Below are 18,046 nucleotides of genomic sequence, written 5' to 3' on the forward strand. Positions count from 1 at the left end.
CCATCGTACCAACTAATTCTTATTGTAAGTAGAACTCCGTTTACCCTCCAACGATCCTTATTAATGAATTATATGTAGTTATTGTATTTATTTATTAAATTTATATCTCTATTTTGCAATGTACATTTCTATGCAATATTTATATCTAGTCATTTATATATTTTAAATATTTACTTTTATGTAATGTTAATAAATAACTCGATATAATGTTAAAAAATCGTTTAATTCTTTAAATCATTATTTTTTATAAAATTTGGTATAATAGTAAAAATAATAGACATTAACATTTTTATACAATCTCTCCCACATTCTACATTTGACTTTTTTTATACATATTTATATTTAATTATATATATACATAACAATAATATAAATAGGTTTTACACATCTAACAATGTTCCCCGTGGTCTCGTTCTTTTCGGGTCTGTTTCAGGGGGTGGCATAGCTTTTCGTTTATTCATTCCTTTCCTTTCTAATTGTTTTTCTATTATTCGTGCATTATTAGCATATGAATCAGCAACTTCTCTCTGCAAATATAAAATTTATGTTTTGAATATAAACTGCTTTTTACGAAAGAAGAGTACAAATTTATATGTAGAATTTTTAACAAATTTTTTATCTCTGAATATTAGATTTATAGCGTAGCATTGTGTATTTTCATTCTGCACAATATTAGAATCTAACATAATCATTCGTTATAGCATTTCATAATTTCTTCCAATTTATTTAGTGAAATTTAGAAACTTTTTTACTTAAATAGCAACTTTTTGCAAATAACAACGATAGTCTTTTTCTAGCAGAACAATTTATACGTAAAGACTAAAAATATATAACAAAAAAATCTGTAACTTACTGCCTCAATTTCATCTTCTTCTTCATCAATTGTAGAAACAGTAACAGAACTGAATTTTCCCATATTCTTCGTGTGTTTTGTTACCATTATTTTCTTGGGTTTTTCAATGGCTACTTGATTATATATATCCGTCATTGGACCTTCACCAGAACTTTTGATTACTGCACCTTTTACAATAAATACAATATTTGTTGCTTGGTCATGTTTATAATAGAGAAAAAGACCACATCTGTAAAGATACATACATATATTAAAATTAACATTGTAATTTATAAAAATAACATATAATGTAAATATCAGTGATTTAACTCTTTAATTTTCAAAATTATTCCAAAGTTTTTGATAAAGGAGATAATGAAAAATATGTTTGAAAGTAAAAGAAACTATGCCATACTTTTTACATTTTTGTCGATATTGTTTTTCAATTCCTTCAGAACGTTTTAAATATACAATTTCATCTTGCTCGCAAGTCATCTTGTGAGCATGTTTACTTCCATCGATAACTCTTGCACCATCCCTTTTTCTCAAAGGCAATTTTTCTATTGCACAATCTGCAAAGATATGTAAAAATATCTGTTATGTATTTTTACCTATGATCATTAACAAAATAAAGAATAATGTATTCAATAAGCAAAGTGAACGTAACCTAAAATCAATGTCATCTGTCCACATAAGCAATAATAAATATGTAACGGTTTCTCTTCGCTATATTCTTCTTGATCTTTTGTATCGGAACATATTATACTTCTTGAAACTACTTTCGGCATTTTCACTTGAAATTATATGTTCGACTTATAGGTTGACAGCATTTGATATTGACAATTTCTGTCTAAACTCTTGTTAATGTTTGAATCACTTTCAAACTTTCAATATTATCGATAGAATATATGTATGTAGAACGTAATTACATTCAATAGTAATTAAGTGCAACAATCAATGTATCTATTATTTATATTGACATCGGAAAGCAACGCGACCAGTTGTTACCAAACAACGCTATAACTTCATTTTGTTCGAAATCTTAAGATGGTGCTAGCTATGTGTGAGACTAGTGACACCTGACGGAGAAAATCGTGTACCACACAGGATGAGCTAAGAGGATTTTCCAGTGCCTCCACTCCTGTGATCGAGAATTTCACTCCACACTCCGTATTCGGTCGCGATCGCAGTACGGTGTTCGACGCGCAGTCGAAGGAGGCCAGCCAAAGCGAGCGCAAGATGCCAATATAGACAGTGAATCGCGCGACGTTCGTCAAGTAAAACGAGTATGTATAATGTGAATATATAGTGAGAAATCGGCGTGATATGGTGAACGATCAAGCTGCAATCGAAATCTTCAATTAGCAGTACGCGCGCGGTAATGTGAACAAAGAGCAGAGAAAGAAAAGGCTACGAAGGAAAAAAGTGCAGTGACTCTAGATTTGATTGGCGGTGCACGCAGAGAGCGGCCCTTCGTATACATACATATGTAAGTATATACACACGCCCGTATACACAAAAGCCTCATACGACAACTCTTTCTCATCATCTCTCTCTCCTCTTTCTCTCTTTCTCTCTGCATTCCTGCAGTAGCTTGCGCGTACTTGCACTTTTTTCCCCTCATTTTACATGAGATTTATGACCGCGCCCCCTTCGTAACTTGTTAGAAATAGATAGTGCTTTGTATACGCACCGGCTCCCATTGGTGGATTTCGATTTCTTTCTTGTATCTCGCAATCGAATTTATAGAGAGAAGATTAAACTGACTTGTGGCAGAGAATGTAAGCGTGAGAGAAAGAAGAGAGGATATCGCGATACACACGGTGTTATGTATTAATATGTAAATGCTTGGCGAGTCAGTGAATTTTTATGAATCGACTTTCGTGATTTGCGAAATGTTCAATTGGTACGAGTGGTAAATTTCGCTGAATCGAACGCCGCTTTCTTTGTTTACCTTGTAACGCCACTCGACGCAGAACCTAAAAGTACACGTAATGCGTTATCAATGATACAATTTGTGATCTTTTTGTGATATAAGAATAGATTCTCGTAGGAGACTCTGTAGAATGAAATTAGCTACGATAGGATAGATATCTTAGATTATGACAAATATCGAATCGCGTCGGAAATCTTGTAATCGCTTATCTGTCAGCTGACGACAAGTCAGCCATGTCGTAGTTACTGGCAATCATTTCTGTATGTATCTGTCATGGAAGTTTTGAATCTTTTCCTTCGTTATTTTCTCGCAACATCGGATATCAAACAGCGAGGACGAATTTCGCGTTTTGCAGTGAAATCGTGAGTAAAGCTTCTTCCATCTCGATATGTCAATTTAATTATTTTTTATGATACTTTATGATAACTTGTAACGTGTTAGATGTGAAATAAAATTTTGTTTATAATAATTGTTATACAAGCTACAATTAGTAATACGAATTAAAGCGACGTAAAGTTAAAAATAATCCTACGAATAGATTGTAGAAAATTATTTAGCAACAACTATACAGTGTATTAATATAACGTTAACACGTTTCTATAGTTTCGAGTTAATGTAACATAACTATATAGTTGACGCAAATTATATATGTACATTTATATATAAATAGTCATGATTAGTATATGTCAACTATATATATAGTTACTATGTTATATCAACTTAAAATTATATATTCTATTCTACAATAACTTTATTATAGATATAGTTATACATGTATCATAGTGCTTATACGCATGTAGTATATTATTGTATATATTTATCCACAAATATGGCCACGTAATAACACATAATGCTTTGATTAGATAATTTATACTGATTTGTAATAGTTTAACGGAAAGAAATAATCGTCAAATTCGATTCAATCTTACGTAACGATCTTTATTCGTAACTGAAAAAAATGGCTTCTGTGTCAACCACAGAATTCATTTATAATGAATTCATTTCTAAGCTAATAATTCGATTCGTGCAATATTTTAGAGACTTTACATAAACAGCATGAAATATGCTTGATTTTCGTGTAAATACAGTAAGAGTGAGGCTGTATTTATTTTTGCATGTAATGCAAAGTGCATTCACACGTCTTGCGCGCAATGATCAAGACACTCGATCTATCGGTATTGACTGTCTTCGAAGGACAGCGACCAGAGTGAAAGAACTTCTGCTTAGCTAAACTAGCCTAACTGAACAGACCTCGGTTTTATCTTTCATCCCACAGCAACGTACTGTTTGCCGTATCTTGTAAAACTGCAATTGTACAATTGCAATTGTTTGCTAATAATTCCATGTAGCATTACGCAATTTTCCGTTTTCGTCGTGGCTGACATTTTCAGATACTCTTTCTATATAAAAGCTTTTCGAACAAAAATTTCTTTATTTCAAATAGTTTCACTGTAAAGGTGCAGAGGATTAGCTGGCCGACCATATTACAATAATTTTTGGAGTGCAATGGGCAAACATATATTCTTCAGTAGGTAAATAGAAATATATTTCCTCGTATTTCTTCGAGAAGCTTGATACTTCAGATTTAAGCCTATTCTCTTTTTAAAAGATTTTAGACGTTTGTTGAGTCTAGTCTGGAGTTGTAGACTCAAACAAAATCTGAATATCTCTGATACTTGTGAATGTCCCTGCTACGTTGTACAATCTTACAAATCTTTGATACGTTTACAAATAAAAATAAAATGAAGGAAATTCATAGACGAAATCTTATTTCGTTCATACAGTCGATCCATACAGTTTATACAGCGCAAAGTCACAAAAATGTTGTCTCCACTGTTCAATCAAGCAAATTGTTTCAAGAATTGCTGAACCTAAGAATTCTTTCGGTCACCTTCCGCCCAATGGAATATCAAAGATCTATCTTTCTAACGTTAAAAAGATATCACAAGCTTGTTCAAATGTTTGGCAAGAAGACGAAGCGAATGTTATTAATAATCATTATTATTTACTTCTCGCTGCAATTCTGACTCTATGCTCTTAAAGTAGAATATTCTCGATATTCTTAACCCTTTTGAATTTTCAGTATTTTCTGTCGTTAGAAAATTCCTCGAGTTCGAGAAAAACACGAAAGAAGAATCGTGATATCTCGTTACGTTAAAAATCTTACACCGAAAATTCTTTTAAAGCACTAAAATTCGTTTTGCTATTCGAAACGAAAGATTAAAAGGATACAAAAATGACTATAGTCGCAGCAGTCTCTCGGTATTCTTCCCGTTCTTTTCGTTTATCGAGACACAAAAACAAGATTGAAATATCAAAATTGGAAGAACGTGCTGAGTTAAAGCAGACCTTATAAGCCAGCATGTGCGCAGCCTATGAATTGGCATACGCTACTTGTCGCGTTCGTGCGAACAATTTTTATATTTGTGTAACGTAGGTAGCTTAAGCGGTATCGTGTGTGGGTCGCTCGTACCGCTTTGTCGCAGATAAAAAGCCTCTCTATTTCTCTCTCTTTGTCCTTTTTCGCGTGGTCGACAAAATTCAAGCCTCGTCGTCCACGCGCGTAAATATCGTTCGGACTCGCTCCTCTTTAGGGAATAGGCGAGGAGCCTGCAGTTCCTATTGGATTAGAGTAATTCGACGAAACTTCCATCGCCATTTAGTAGAAATCAAATTTTTTTTTTATTTGCAAGTAGTTTACAATCAATTCTCATTGAGAATTACAAATAAATTATTCTGGCGTGCTACTATAACGTGAATAGTAGAAATCAATTAGCAGCAGGTTCGTCGTTCCCGTCTCTTCTTCTATCTCGATCCATGCGATTTCGTTTTGTCACGTTAACACGTTGACTGGCACGCGTGTTTTCAAAAAAATCTCCGTCAGGCCACGCGTGCAGCAGTGCCAAGCGTTCTCTGCTCGGTGCTCCCATCGATATTTTCATAATGCGAGTCGCTCATCTGGCGGTCTTACCTCTCGTTTCTTTCGTTTCCATTCCTTCGCATTTGTTTCTCATTTCTCCACTTTCTACAAAATCAGTTTGAATCTTGGCCGAGCAACGAACGGTGTAACTTAAAATCTCTGCCCTAATTCGTTACAATGTCGGAAAGAAAAATTGAAAACTTATTTCTTAGTAAGTCAGATAGCAGTGAAAAAGAAAGCTTTTATTTTACGAGGCTTATGATTCCGGAAGAGGCATTAGACGCGCATGCGAACTATGTTACGCAAATAAAAGACGTCGAATGGACCGAACAAAGGCACAAAAGAATTTGAAAAGAACAACAACTTATTGACCAAATTGTCCCGACCAACCTCAGCTATGTATAGAATGCTTTAAAGTTTTACATGCTAAACAATTTTTTTAATAAACCATTTTCGTATTACTTTTATAACAATTCAACAGTTTTATTGCTATGGGATATCTTTTCAAATACCTACGACGATCCTTCACAAGTAGTCAAATAAGCGACACCCGAATATGGGTTTCGTGGCCTGATCAGAAACTTTGCGGACACCCGAATACGGGTGTCGTAGCAGTCAACGTGTTAAAGATAGCGAGATTTTCTAACGCGCTTTCGCGATTCCTTTAACCCTTTGCACTTCTGTGTCGAGCGTGACATCAGTTTTATCAGTTCCACTCGACGTTCTTTCGTGTCCAAATCGATAGATGTCCTGGAAATTGTTTCAAGATATATCATGCACTTAGAAATGACAAAATACAACAATAGTGCGAATAAAACTGGTATTTAACACTAGGACCACCGGTAGTTGAGACGAAGCTATTTCTACCAAAACCAGTGAAAATGACTGGTGTTTAAAAAATACGTAATAATAAAATATTTGCATATTTATCGATTTGTCACATTCTTACAGAAGCAATTCCACGTTATGTAGCACATTTTTGGTATTGTTAATCCACCTGGGACTACGATCCCTGAACGTGGGCTGACAAATTTATAAAACTGTAGAGCCAGTCATTTGACCGAGTTTGTGGTATTTCTAGTGTTAGCATCTAGCGATCGATCCGGAATTTTCCTGATAACTGATATCATCATACCGAACGATACGCGGTAAAAATTTAAAAAACACGTGGCATGTTGTAGAAAACGAGGAAACTGGTTAATTGGAATTGGATAAACAGATTGCAGCACCCTTTTACGCTTTAACAAAGTAAAAGTAGCCTTGATACAAAATTATTTTCAGTTTGAATACGTAAAAGTCAAAATAAAGTTCATTATATTATTCTTTCAGTTATCGTTGCGAAAGTCATTGCATCATTGCGAAAGAAAATATAACACGAAGTAGGAATTTAAAAATAAAATTGTAAAACCAGTGAATTTCACTGGTGTGGTAGTTCTAGTGTTAAGTGAATCTGTTTTTTCCTTCATTTATTTGAATTGTCTTATTTTGTAGTTAAAGTAAATTTCAAATAAAACACTTAAAAGCGTGGACAGCTTTGGTGGTAGCGAAATCGAAATAAAATTCCAAGTGCAAAGGGTTAAATTTCATACGGACTACACGTACTTGGTATCGGTACATCGCTTGTACATACATTTTGCGGATACGCTGTGTGCGTTACATTTGGAAATTTCATTAACACCGTAGCGAGACACGATTATCGCGACTGTATCGGTAGAACGGAATGAAAGAAAATGTACGTAGAATTTAGAGAAGATATTTAGCGTATATTTGGTAAAGATCGTACGAGTATTTAAAGAGTCGATTATTCGTCGTGTTAAATAAGCGTTTGTTAGCAGCTGTTTATCGGTTAAGACGATTGTTCTTGATGCGTTATGTTTCTATTAAATATTCGCGACAAATGTACCTTTTATATTTATATCTGTGTCTCGTAACTTTTATGTACTCGGAGTTATCTAGGTCGATATAATTAATTCAGCGAGCAAAAGAATTTTTCTGTCTCGCGCTCTTGCTTCTTTTATACGTTGTATCACGCGGAATAAAAGTTGCACGAATGGAAGGAATTTCCTCGGAAAGCACAAGTATCATAAATGTTTGATGCTGTTACGCTTTAATCGCACGTAGAACTAGCGTGCTCGGTTTAGTTCGGTAAGACAATATAAGAAATATCGGCTGATCGTTACAGGACGATAGAATTTCTAAGAATCACTGTACGATTATTTCGAACGATTTGAGAATCTATAGCGATCGAATCTTATCGAAATTATCAGAGAAAAGGAAGATAATTTCGCGTACTTTGGAGATTTTTATTTATGGAAAAGCAAATATCGGATATTAGATGCTTATTAAAATTCTGTTTTTAGAAACCTGTTCTGTCAAGAGAAACATCAAAGTTAAAGGTTGAAGTTCGTGGAAAATCTATCGTTTGGAATCTTGCACAAAGTTTTTGAAATTCTATTTTATCGAAGGAATTAGAAACTTTGCCGTGCTGCGGAACGAAACAAGCAAAGGGAAAAGGATTTATTTCTCGTCTGAATTTCATTTTTGAAAGATAATAGATGGGAATGCGAATTAAGCGGCGAAATTTCCGAGCTTTCTGATATCGGACTCAAGCACATGGAATCGTTTTATTCGAGCAAAAGTGAAAGTAATAATTACCGATTAAATGATCGCGCTCGAAGATCTCATACTTTTACCATGTAATGATTTCAGCCTGATCTTGTATCTTAATATACTCTCATCTTAACGATCGGCTAAAATCCATAAATATTCTTCGCGTTACGTTTCACTTTAAAAAAAAAATACTCGATCGATTGCTTAAGTCTTATCTCTTAATTAAATCTTAGAGATAGCTTCAACCTTTCGTTATTGTTTAAATTTACGTCTATATCTTGTGATAAAGGAATTCCAATATCGAGCTAATGGTGTAAAATAACAATAGAAAATTCGATATACAACGAAATTTACATATTTCTTCTCGATATTCGAATTAACGTTTCCGTTCAATCTGTAATTATTACTGTAGAGTCTCGAAGTATATTTCAGATGTTACAAATATCATTTTCCTTAATTTTCCTCTGAGTTTACATATATCGGTAAATAACAGAAGCGTGTCATTTTCACCGATTTTCAATTAGCCTTATAATTCTAACTTATTATCGAGCCGTCTAATTGTAACTCGTGCAGATTCAGATGAAAATTTTGCAGCGGAGTATCTCGGAACATTGGCAAATTATATTGTATTATTCAATTATATTATTAATTATATCAATTAACGTACACGTTTCCAATGCGATTTAGGGGAATCAGGAATTTTAAGGAGACTCATCGACGATGTTAGAGATATTCGTCTCTGAAAATCCCGAAAATCTCGACGTTCCCTTCGAAAGTAAATATCTTCCCAATGTTGGAAAAGACAAAATCTACAAACTCGTTTCCTATTGGGTTGGCAACCGACATTGGGTGACAATGACAAAATTCTCCAATGATCTTTTTTCTCTTCTGTTTTGTGTTTTCCTGCTTTTATTGTTCCCCCTTTTGGATTCTTTTTCTTTCTCCTTTACTTTTTCCACATTTTTCGATCTTCCCTTTCCATCTTGAATACGTTTGTCACACGATAAAAGACGATGTTGACTGAGATGATAGATCGCATGGAAACGGATGTGAAAACGACACGAGATAAAAACGAGTTGCGTCTCTCGATTTTTTACAAGAGATAACTCTAGAATGCACGATCGTTTATTATCGTACTAAAATTATTTGGTTTTAAGAAATACTATAACAATAGAGATTGTTCGTCCTTCATTGATAACAAGTAGCGTGAACGTCAGAAAATTAAAAGTAAACTCGTTATATTCTTTTCGCTGGTATTTATTCACACGACTAATCATCCTCCACAGTGGATCAACTTTTCTTCTGGATTTGCAACTGAGCGATTGCAGATTTTGTCATTAGGTGGGTGGTAATGGACTATCAAAGGTGGACTATCAAATTAAATTACAAATTTCTCTAATAAGGATGAAAGGCCGCTATATTATTATTTATTTATTATTTCTTAGTCCGCGTCTTCCAGCTTTGGACGAACTTTCGGTTTTACATCTTTTATACCACAAAGGATATAGCCTAACAAACACGAAGATGGTAGGGCGTTAATACCCGCTGGGGGTAGCCACCCACACGATAATCAAGCAGCTAAAAAAATTCACCAAATGTCCAAATTGGAAAATTATGAATGTAAATTATGAAATAAAAAATAAAAAAAATCTCTTATACCTATTTCGCTTCTTATATATCTACCTCCCCTCTTATCCACTCTATTGTATTGCACTCCCTTAATTATTCTATCTCTAAAAACTAAAAACTAACGACTAAAAACTATTGCAACTTTTGGGCTTTTGCTCCTTGCTGTGCTTCCTTCTTGTCGTTCCTCCCCGTCTTGTATTGCCCTTCTCTTCTCTATTATTGCTTTTAGTTCTGTTAGCCCTTGCCCAGTCTCATTTAGTGTTTTTCCCATGTCCTTTGGTCCTCCCGTTATTTCACATTCCTCTATTACGTGTCTCAGGTCTTCTTTCCTTTTACATAGTCCGCATCTTTTTCCCCCCTCTTCTTTCCAGTATTTCCTTGAAAAGCCGCTATATAATTTAATTTTAATGATTCAACATTTATTTGTAAATTAAATCTTAAATTATTCTTTATAACAGGGTACCTAATCCTAGTTTATTAATCTATCTTATTATATTTATAAATATTAAATTGAATATATTTTCAAATTAAATTTCACCTAAAGTTCATAAATTTAATTAAATTTCTAAAATAAATGTCAATATAAATACTAATTAATCAAATTAATTTATAATTGCTACTGCTGGCACCAAATTTATCTTTACTACATTTTTTTCCTAAATTTAACTTTTTCATTAGATGGTAATGGAAAAATTCGCAATCACTTAATTGCCAACCCAGACCGAAAGAAATCGGAAATAATTCGGGAGAAATTACGAACACGCGAGTAATAAATTATTACGGCGACGCTCGTAACGCGAGTGGTTATTTGCCAGCAGGACAACTCATTGTATCGGTACTTGGACGCTACAGTTCAACAGCAAACGATACGTAGAAAAGTTTCATTAAACTATCGGTGACGTGATCTGAATATCGAATTGTTCATTTTCTATCGGTGATTCGTTCGTGACGACTAGACTCGTTGAAAATACCGTCCACGAACATCAAAGAAATTTCATCTCCTGTCCAATCGAAAATGCGCTTTCATTCAGAAACGATGCGCATGTTCGAGATGAAAATAATAGAACGACCAAGTTCTCTCGCGGACAACGATAAAAATCCTGAATGGTCGAATAATTTATTTTCATTTTGTATACTCTGTGTGCACGATACAACTCCATTTATTGCAACAATATTTTACCTAATTTTCTAAAGAGAATTAAAATTCTGCTGATCGCATTCGCTTGGCCAAACATCAATTTCGTCAAAAATCGTTTCGTTAAGAAATTACAGGTAGCGAAGAAAATACAATGAAAAAGTTGCATTATAGCAGCTACTTGTACGATCAGTTCGGATAATCGAAGCTCTAATAACCGAAGATCGCTTAATTTCAACTTAGTTTGTTGCCTCTATTCCCTGCTTATGATCGCTCGCTTTAATAATGGAAATTCCTGATCGCGTAAAGTGGATTTAATCGACAGAAGATTATTTTCGAGTCGTTGGAAATACTCTGTTCTTATCGATTTTATAGGAAAATTTAACCAACGTCGTCCCTTATTTATTCGTCGACTTGACAAAGGCTCAGAAAAAGGACTTGGCTTGTAATATATTTCTAACTCTCGTTCGTTGCTATATCGAATTTAATTAATAAAACGATATAGAAACAAAGGATGTGAGAGAAAAATTGAACTTGGAAATATGGTCTCTTGTTTTACTTTCGTACTTAAAAATTTTTTTACTTAAAAATGTTTTTACTTAAAAAGTTTTTATTTAAAAATATTTTTACTTAAAAATTTGTTTTACTTTTAACGAAGTAAATTTTCACCCCTGGCAATAATTAAGGATTAATAATTCGTTGAAGAAGGATATAATAATATTAAGTTGTCCGAAAAGTTTTATGAGGAAATAACAGACGTACAACGTTTTTCGTCAGGTATATTGAAATACAAAGGTATCTGCAAATTTCTGTCGCTTTCTCTGCTCAGATCTATCGTTTAATTTCGATAGACACCACAGAGACGACGTTGTGTTCGTCAAAATTTCATTCAGAGTCTCAACAACGCGGTGGAACTTCCAAAGATGAGGCTTTCCTATTGAAACATTTACTAGCTCGTCCAAACAGTGTCTTTCATTTCACGAGGAAATAATATGCGTACAACGTTTTTCGTCAGGTATATTGAAATACAAAGGTATCTTCAAATTTCTGTCGCTTTCTTCGCTCGGATCTATCGTATAACTTCGTTAGACATCACAGAGACGCCGTTGTGTTCGTCAAAATTTCATTCAGAGTCTCAACGACGCAGTAAAACTTTCAAAAATGAGTCTTCCTATTAACACGTTGACTGCCAGACGAATTTTCCATGGTTTGCCCAAGGCACCGACGTCAACTTTTTATTATGCGATGCATATTATGTTGAAATATTATTTGCAGCAAATAAAATGAGTTATAAAATCATGCCTGAAGCATTTTTCGTGGTGAGGGTCACCGGTGACCATCACAGCGTTGTAGACAATTATTACGATTGTCCTTTTTTCAGACAATCGTTCTATGTACTTTCAATATTTGCTGCGTCGCCGGTCACCAGTGGCCCCCACGGCGCTATAGCCAAATCGAATGCCGGTCACCGGCGACCCCCATGGCAGTCAACGTGTTAAAACATTTACCAGGTTGTCCGAACAGTTTCCTTTGTTTTATGAGGAAATAATATGCGTGCAACGTTTTTCGTAAGATATATTGAAATACAAAAGGTATCTACAAATTTCTGTCGCCGTTGTGTTCGCGAAAATTTCATTCAAAGTCTCAACGACGCACTGAAACTTCTGTTGAGATTTTCTTCTGTTGAGATAAACACCGCGACATTTCACACACTTGGTTTCACGTTTGTAGGAAGGTGCATTGTTGTAAACAACACGTTTGCGAAAGGAAGACACTTTTTGGACAACCTAATAAAAGAACGTATAGCGAACACGTATAGCGTTGAATGTCGGATCTAATCGACGACTCGTTTAATCGGACGATAACAGGAATTTCATTGCGGTATATAGAGTTTAGATAGATGGAGATCTAAGAAACGTAAAATGTTCGACCCATGACAAATTCTATGGTACGTCGTGTGCCGCTTCAATTCGATCGTAACCCGAAGAAAACGACGGAGGAAAAGTAGGAAAAAGAAAGACGAGTTGCCGAGCGAGTGAATTGAAACGATTATTTGACGTATGGAAATGAAATATCCTGGTTGTAAACGGCGGCAAATTGCCATTTCTGACACGAAGAAAGCGTCGATCGAACTAGAAGCAATCGTAGGTGCAATTACAGCTGAATCGAGCATTAAGTCGAACAAACCGTGAAACGTATTTACGATGCTTCGCCTCGCAGCTGTGCCATCGCCATTCGCTTCTTCTCTATGCCATTTTGAAAAATAAACGCGAGAAAACGTGTACACGCAACCTGCCTGTGGAAAGTCCTGGCCTAAGCAACGTTAGGGCAAGTTACTATCACTGAAAATGGAAAAACGAGAAGTCGAAGAAATAATAACCGAGATAACCGCGTTGCAGACTTCATTTTCGACAAAGCCGCGTTTTTCAAGATACGCGTGAATTTGTTTTCATTTCTCGATGAACAAACGCGAAATTATTCCGCTTGTACGAAACAACGTGGAAAAGGAAAAAAAGAAGTTTCTGATCCAACAGCGCGTTGATCGTCGCACGAGATTTATACGTTTTGTCTATGATTTACGCTATTTAATGAAATCATTACGATAAAGATTGTTAATCGTCGAATTGCGGATTTCTCATGTTGCAGCGTTTTCTATCCATTTACGTCGCTTAAGATTTATTATTATTTCTTAGTATCTCTTACTGATCAAAATCTAAAGATGTATCAATTTAAGAATGTCGAGGTTTAATAGATTACAGAGACTCGATGAATGATAGATGTTGCAATACGATCGTTTGAAAACGTTGAAAATATCAGAAAATATCTGTTAAAAATAAGATCGAGTTTTCGTCTTTGCGTCTTTTCCCGCGTAATTTTCCAATGTATGCAAGTCGCGGAATATTCGATCGTAAATTCGCCCCGTATATAACGAGATTGGGAAAAAAGTTGACCAATTGCTCAACGTGTCGAGCACCGCGGGATTCCAAGGTTTTTTGCTTCGTATACAACAGTAATCATAATTTTTACGAGGCAAAAGCGAAACGACAAATGGTAAATGGTAAAACCGATGGAGTGCTCGAGGCTGCAGCGTTGCACGACTCCTGTTCCGGTACAGGAAACGAACGGTGCTACGATAAATCGCGTATTGTTATTCGGAAAAATGTGATTGAAAGATGTCACGGCAGGTAGAAAAACGATCGTCAATGCCTCGGATGTTCTTTGAAAAGGCGAGGGATACTTGGTGAAGCTTCAAGAACGAAGAGGAAAAATTTCCCAACGTAGGACAAAGGAAAAGTGTTTATTTACGCTGTTATATAGCGTGTACAGGCATACAACGTGTCTTGGAAATTGCGTTATAAACGAGGCGATTCTGCGTCTCGAAATAAGACGAAACTGACGAGTAACAAGGTTGCATTAGAGATTTCGTCTTTAAAAAGATCGAGAATTTGGAAGCTTGTCAAATATAATATGGCGAATTTCCTTAATTTCCTTCGAATTTAGTTAATTCAAAGAATGGATAATTAGCAAGATGCTATTCTATATGTGAAAATAATCGGCAAAGGTAAGACAAAGGATATTGTACGTCTGAAAATGAGGCGAATCTGAAGAATAGCAAAGTGGAGAGCTTTGTTTTCGAGAAAATCGAGAATTTGGAAGCTTCTCAAACATATTATAGCGAATTTCCTTAATTTCCTTCGAATTTAGTTAATTCAGAGAATTGATAATTAGCAAGATGCTATTCTATATGTGAAAATAGTCGGCAAAGGTAAGGCAAAGGAGATCGTACGTCTGAAAATGAGGCGAATCTGAAGAATAGCAAAGTGGAGAGCTTCGTTTTCGAGAAAATCGAGTTGGTGAAGACCTTGGTGAAACATGCTTATATTTTTATACCTGATAATTCTATATACAATATGATTCCAAGAAATTTGAAAAGCAATTCGGTTTGGAGAAAGTTCTAACTAAAATTTCTATTTCGAAGTTTCTCGCGCAGATTCCAAGGATTCTACGAAGGTCTGTAGAAAGTCTTCGATCTTAGTTACAGCAAAAAGAAAAAGATCTAAGTACAGTGTAACATAGAAATCCAAGCTAGCGGAAGAAACGATGCACGCGTTATTTCAATAGAATGCAACAGCATTAAATTAGACTGAGAGTTTGCTCGAATAAGGCGAAATTCAAGCCGAGAGCTTCGTCTTCGGGAAAATCCAGTTCGAAGACTTTGGTGAAGCATGCTTATATTTTCATAATTGGTTGTATTCCATGTAGAATTTCATTCCAAAAGCATGCCTGGTCAGTATTACTAGAGCCGATGAAATTCGACAAGCAATTCGATTCGGAAAAAGGTCTTTGAAAATACTATTGCTAGCTAAAATTTCTATTTCAAAGTTTCTCATGCAGATCCCAAGGATTCTACGAAGGTCTATAGAAAGTCTTCGACTCCAGTTGCAATAAAAAAAAAAGAAAAGATTTAAGTGCAGTAACATAGAAATCCAAGCTACCGGAAGAAACGATGCACGCGTTATTTCAATAAAATGCAACAGCGTTAAATTTGATTGAAAGTTCGCTCGAAACATCGCGAGTAACGCGACGATAAATTTCTTCCCACCTCGCGATCGCGATACAAATTTATTCCTCTTCGAAATCTCTTGCGAATAAATTACCAACGAAACTATAAATATCTTGCAGCGAAGCACGCTAAAATTCCTCCGTTCCGTGTATCCAAAATATTGACGATCTTTTTTAAAGAAACGATATTTTAGCAGCTCGAAGCACACGAGTCTCTCCCCTCGGATAATACCCGGTTTCTAAGCAGTTGCGAAAAATCCTCTTTCATCCGGAGGCTCTCGAGAGGCTCTGGACGAAGAAGCTGAAACGAAGTTGCCTGCGAGAAAGTTCAAAGCTTCGACTTTAATTCCTGTCCTCGGTCGACCCGATCTCTCAATGGGGATCCCTTCGAAATCGATTCCAGAGATTGGAATTCGCATTCGAGTGGCTTCCTCCTCTATTCTTGGCGCTGCCTCGTCGAAACATAACATTTCAATGTTTCGCTGTACATAGTTGAAACTGGCTGCGCTGCGTTTCGGCCGAGGGATTTATGAGTTTATCGATCCGTACGAGAATCAACGACGTGGCACAGTACTACGTCCGTCGTACTTACGTATCACATGCTTCTAGAGACGGGACATCGCTGGTTTCGCTTGCATCGTGTGTTTCTGTAAAATGTCAGCGTGCAGATTCTATTTGGTTGTTCAAAAAATTCTTCTCGTTTTATAAGCAAATAATAGACGCGCAATAATTCTTCTTCTGTGTTATTTCATTGAACTGTGTACGATTCATTTCGTTCTATTTACTATTGGGTTGGCAACTAAGTGATAGTGGATTTTGTCATTAGGTGGTAATGTCGGTCGTCGATCAGTTATCAACCAGTTATTTTACGACTTATACACTGTACGAGCGTCTCGGCGAATATTGTCTGTACATTAATTTATTTATCATTTTAAATATATTCGACGGTTACAACAACAAGCAATAACATTTAATAAATCTCACGATCAAACATCCTCTATACAAAACCTCTACAACATTGGTTTCTTCGGTTTCATAGGTGGTAATGACAAAGTCCGCAATCACTTAGTTGCCAATACAATACATTTTGCATCTATCATTTCTCTATAACAAATATAAGAAACTTTTGGGAATACCTAATACACACTACTTGTATCTATTGTTGGATCTATTTGGTTGTTCAAAAAATTCTTCTCGTTTTAAACTAATAAAAAAATTACTTAGTTGCCAACACAATACATTGTGCATCTATCATTTCCCTATAACAAATATAAAAATCTTTTGGACCACCTAATACACGCTACTTGTATCTATTGTTGGATCTATTTGGTTGTTCAAAGGTCCCTTTGTTTTAGAAGAAAATAATAGACGCGCAATATTTCTTCTTTTGTATTATTTCATTGAACTGTGTAACTGTGTACTATGTACATTACTATTCAATGACAAAATCCGCAATCACTTAGTTGCCAACAAAATACATTGTGCATCTATCATTTCTCTATAACAAATATAAGAAACTTTTGGGAACACCTAATACACACTACTTGTATCTATTGTTGGATCTATTTGGTTGTTCAAAAAACTACTTAGTTGCCAACACAATATATTGTGCATCTATCATTTCTCTATAACAAATATAAGAAACTTTTGGGAACACCCAATACACATTACTTGTACCTATTGTTGGATCTATTTGGTTGTTCAAAAAGGTCCTCTTGTTTTAGAAGAAAATAATAGACGCGCAACATTTCTTCTTTTGTATTATTTCATTGAACTGTGTACGACCCATTTCGTTCTATTTACTATTGGGTTGGCAACTAAGTGATTGCGGATTTTGTCATTGGATAGTAATGACAAAATCCGCAATCACTTAGTTGCCAACAAAATACATTGTGCATCTATCATTTCCCTATAACAAGTATAAAAATCTTTTGGGATCACCTAATACACACTACTTATATCTATTGTTGGATCTATTTGGTTGTTTAAAAAATGTTTCTCGTTTTAAAGTAATAAAAAAATTACTTAGTTGTCAACACAATACATTGTGCATCTATCATTTTCCTATAACAAATATAAGAAACTTTTGGGACCACCTAATACACACTACTTGTATCTATTGTTGGATCTATTTGGTTGTTCAAAAAGGTCCTCTTGTTTTAGAAGAAAATAATAGACGCGCAATATTTCTTCTTTTGTATTATTTCATTGAACTGTGTTCGATCCATTTCGTTCTATTTACTATTGGGTTGGCAACTAAGTGATTGCGGATTTTGTCATTACTATCCAATGACAAAGTCACAACACACTACATTGTGCATCTATCATTTTCCTATAACAAATATAAGAAACTTTTGGGACCACCTAATACACACTACTTGTTGTACGTGTGTGTTTTAAAACATTTCCGTTCTGGGGATT

At 35.1% G+C, this 18,046-nt stretch overlaps 2 protein-coding genes across 2 annotated transcripts in view; one reads left to right on the forward strand and one right to left on the reverse strand.

Moving 5' to 3' along the window:
* Window positions 1-72: 72 nt before the first annotated feature.
* Window positions 73-1,835, reverse strand: LOC122569306 (STING ER exit protein). The gene is made up of 4 exons (XM_043730163.1): window positions 1,500-1,835; window positions 1,248-1,404; window positions 854-1,082; window positions 73-527 (listed from the first exon to the last, which is right to left on the reverse strand). The coding sequence occupies exons 1-4, from the start codon at window positions 1,618-1,620 to the stop codon at window positions 381-383; spliced, it is 654 nt and encodes a 217-aa protein (XP_043586098.1). The 5' UTR covers window positions 1,621-1,835; the 3' UTR covers window positions 73-380.
* A 156-nt stretch (window positions 1,836-1,991) lies between these two features.
* Window positions 1,992-18,046, forward strand: part of LOC122569298 (F-actin-monooxygenase Mical) — a 100,877-nt gene continuing 84,822 nt past the window's right edge. Inside the window, exon 1 of the mRNA XM_043730136.1 lies at window positions 1,992-2,321. The gene's annotated coding sequence lies outside the window, so the exon portion shown is untranslated. The remainder of the gene's footprint in view (window positions 2,322-18,046) is intronic.

Source organism: Bombus pyrosoma, linkage group LG7 (assembly GCF_014825855.1).
Source record: "Bombus pyrosoma isolate SC7728 linkage group LG7, ASM1482585v1, whole genome shotgun sequence".
Lineage (NCBI taxonomy): Eukaryota > Metazoa > Arthropoda > Insecta > Hymenoptera > Apidae > Bombus > Bombus pyrosoma.

Excerpts from the sequence above, each read along its gene's own strand:
- LOC122569306 (XM_043730163.1), bottom strand. The coding sequence starts at position 1,620 with ATGCCGAAAGTAGTTTCAAGAAGTATAATATGTTCCGATACAAAAGAT. Across the intron at positions 1,083-1,247 it reads TATCGACAAAAATGTAAAAA|ATGTGGTCTTTTTCTCTATT; the intron begins GTATGGCATAGT and ends GTATCTTTACAG. Across the intron at positions 528-853 it reads AAGAAGATGAAATTGAGGCA|AGAGAAGTTGCTGATTCATA; the intron begins GTAAGTTACAGA and ends TTATATTTGCAG.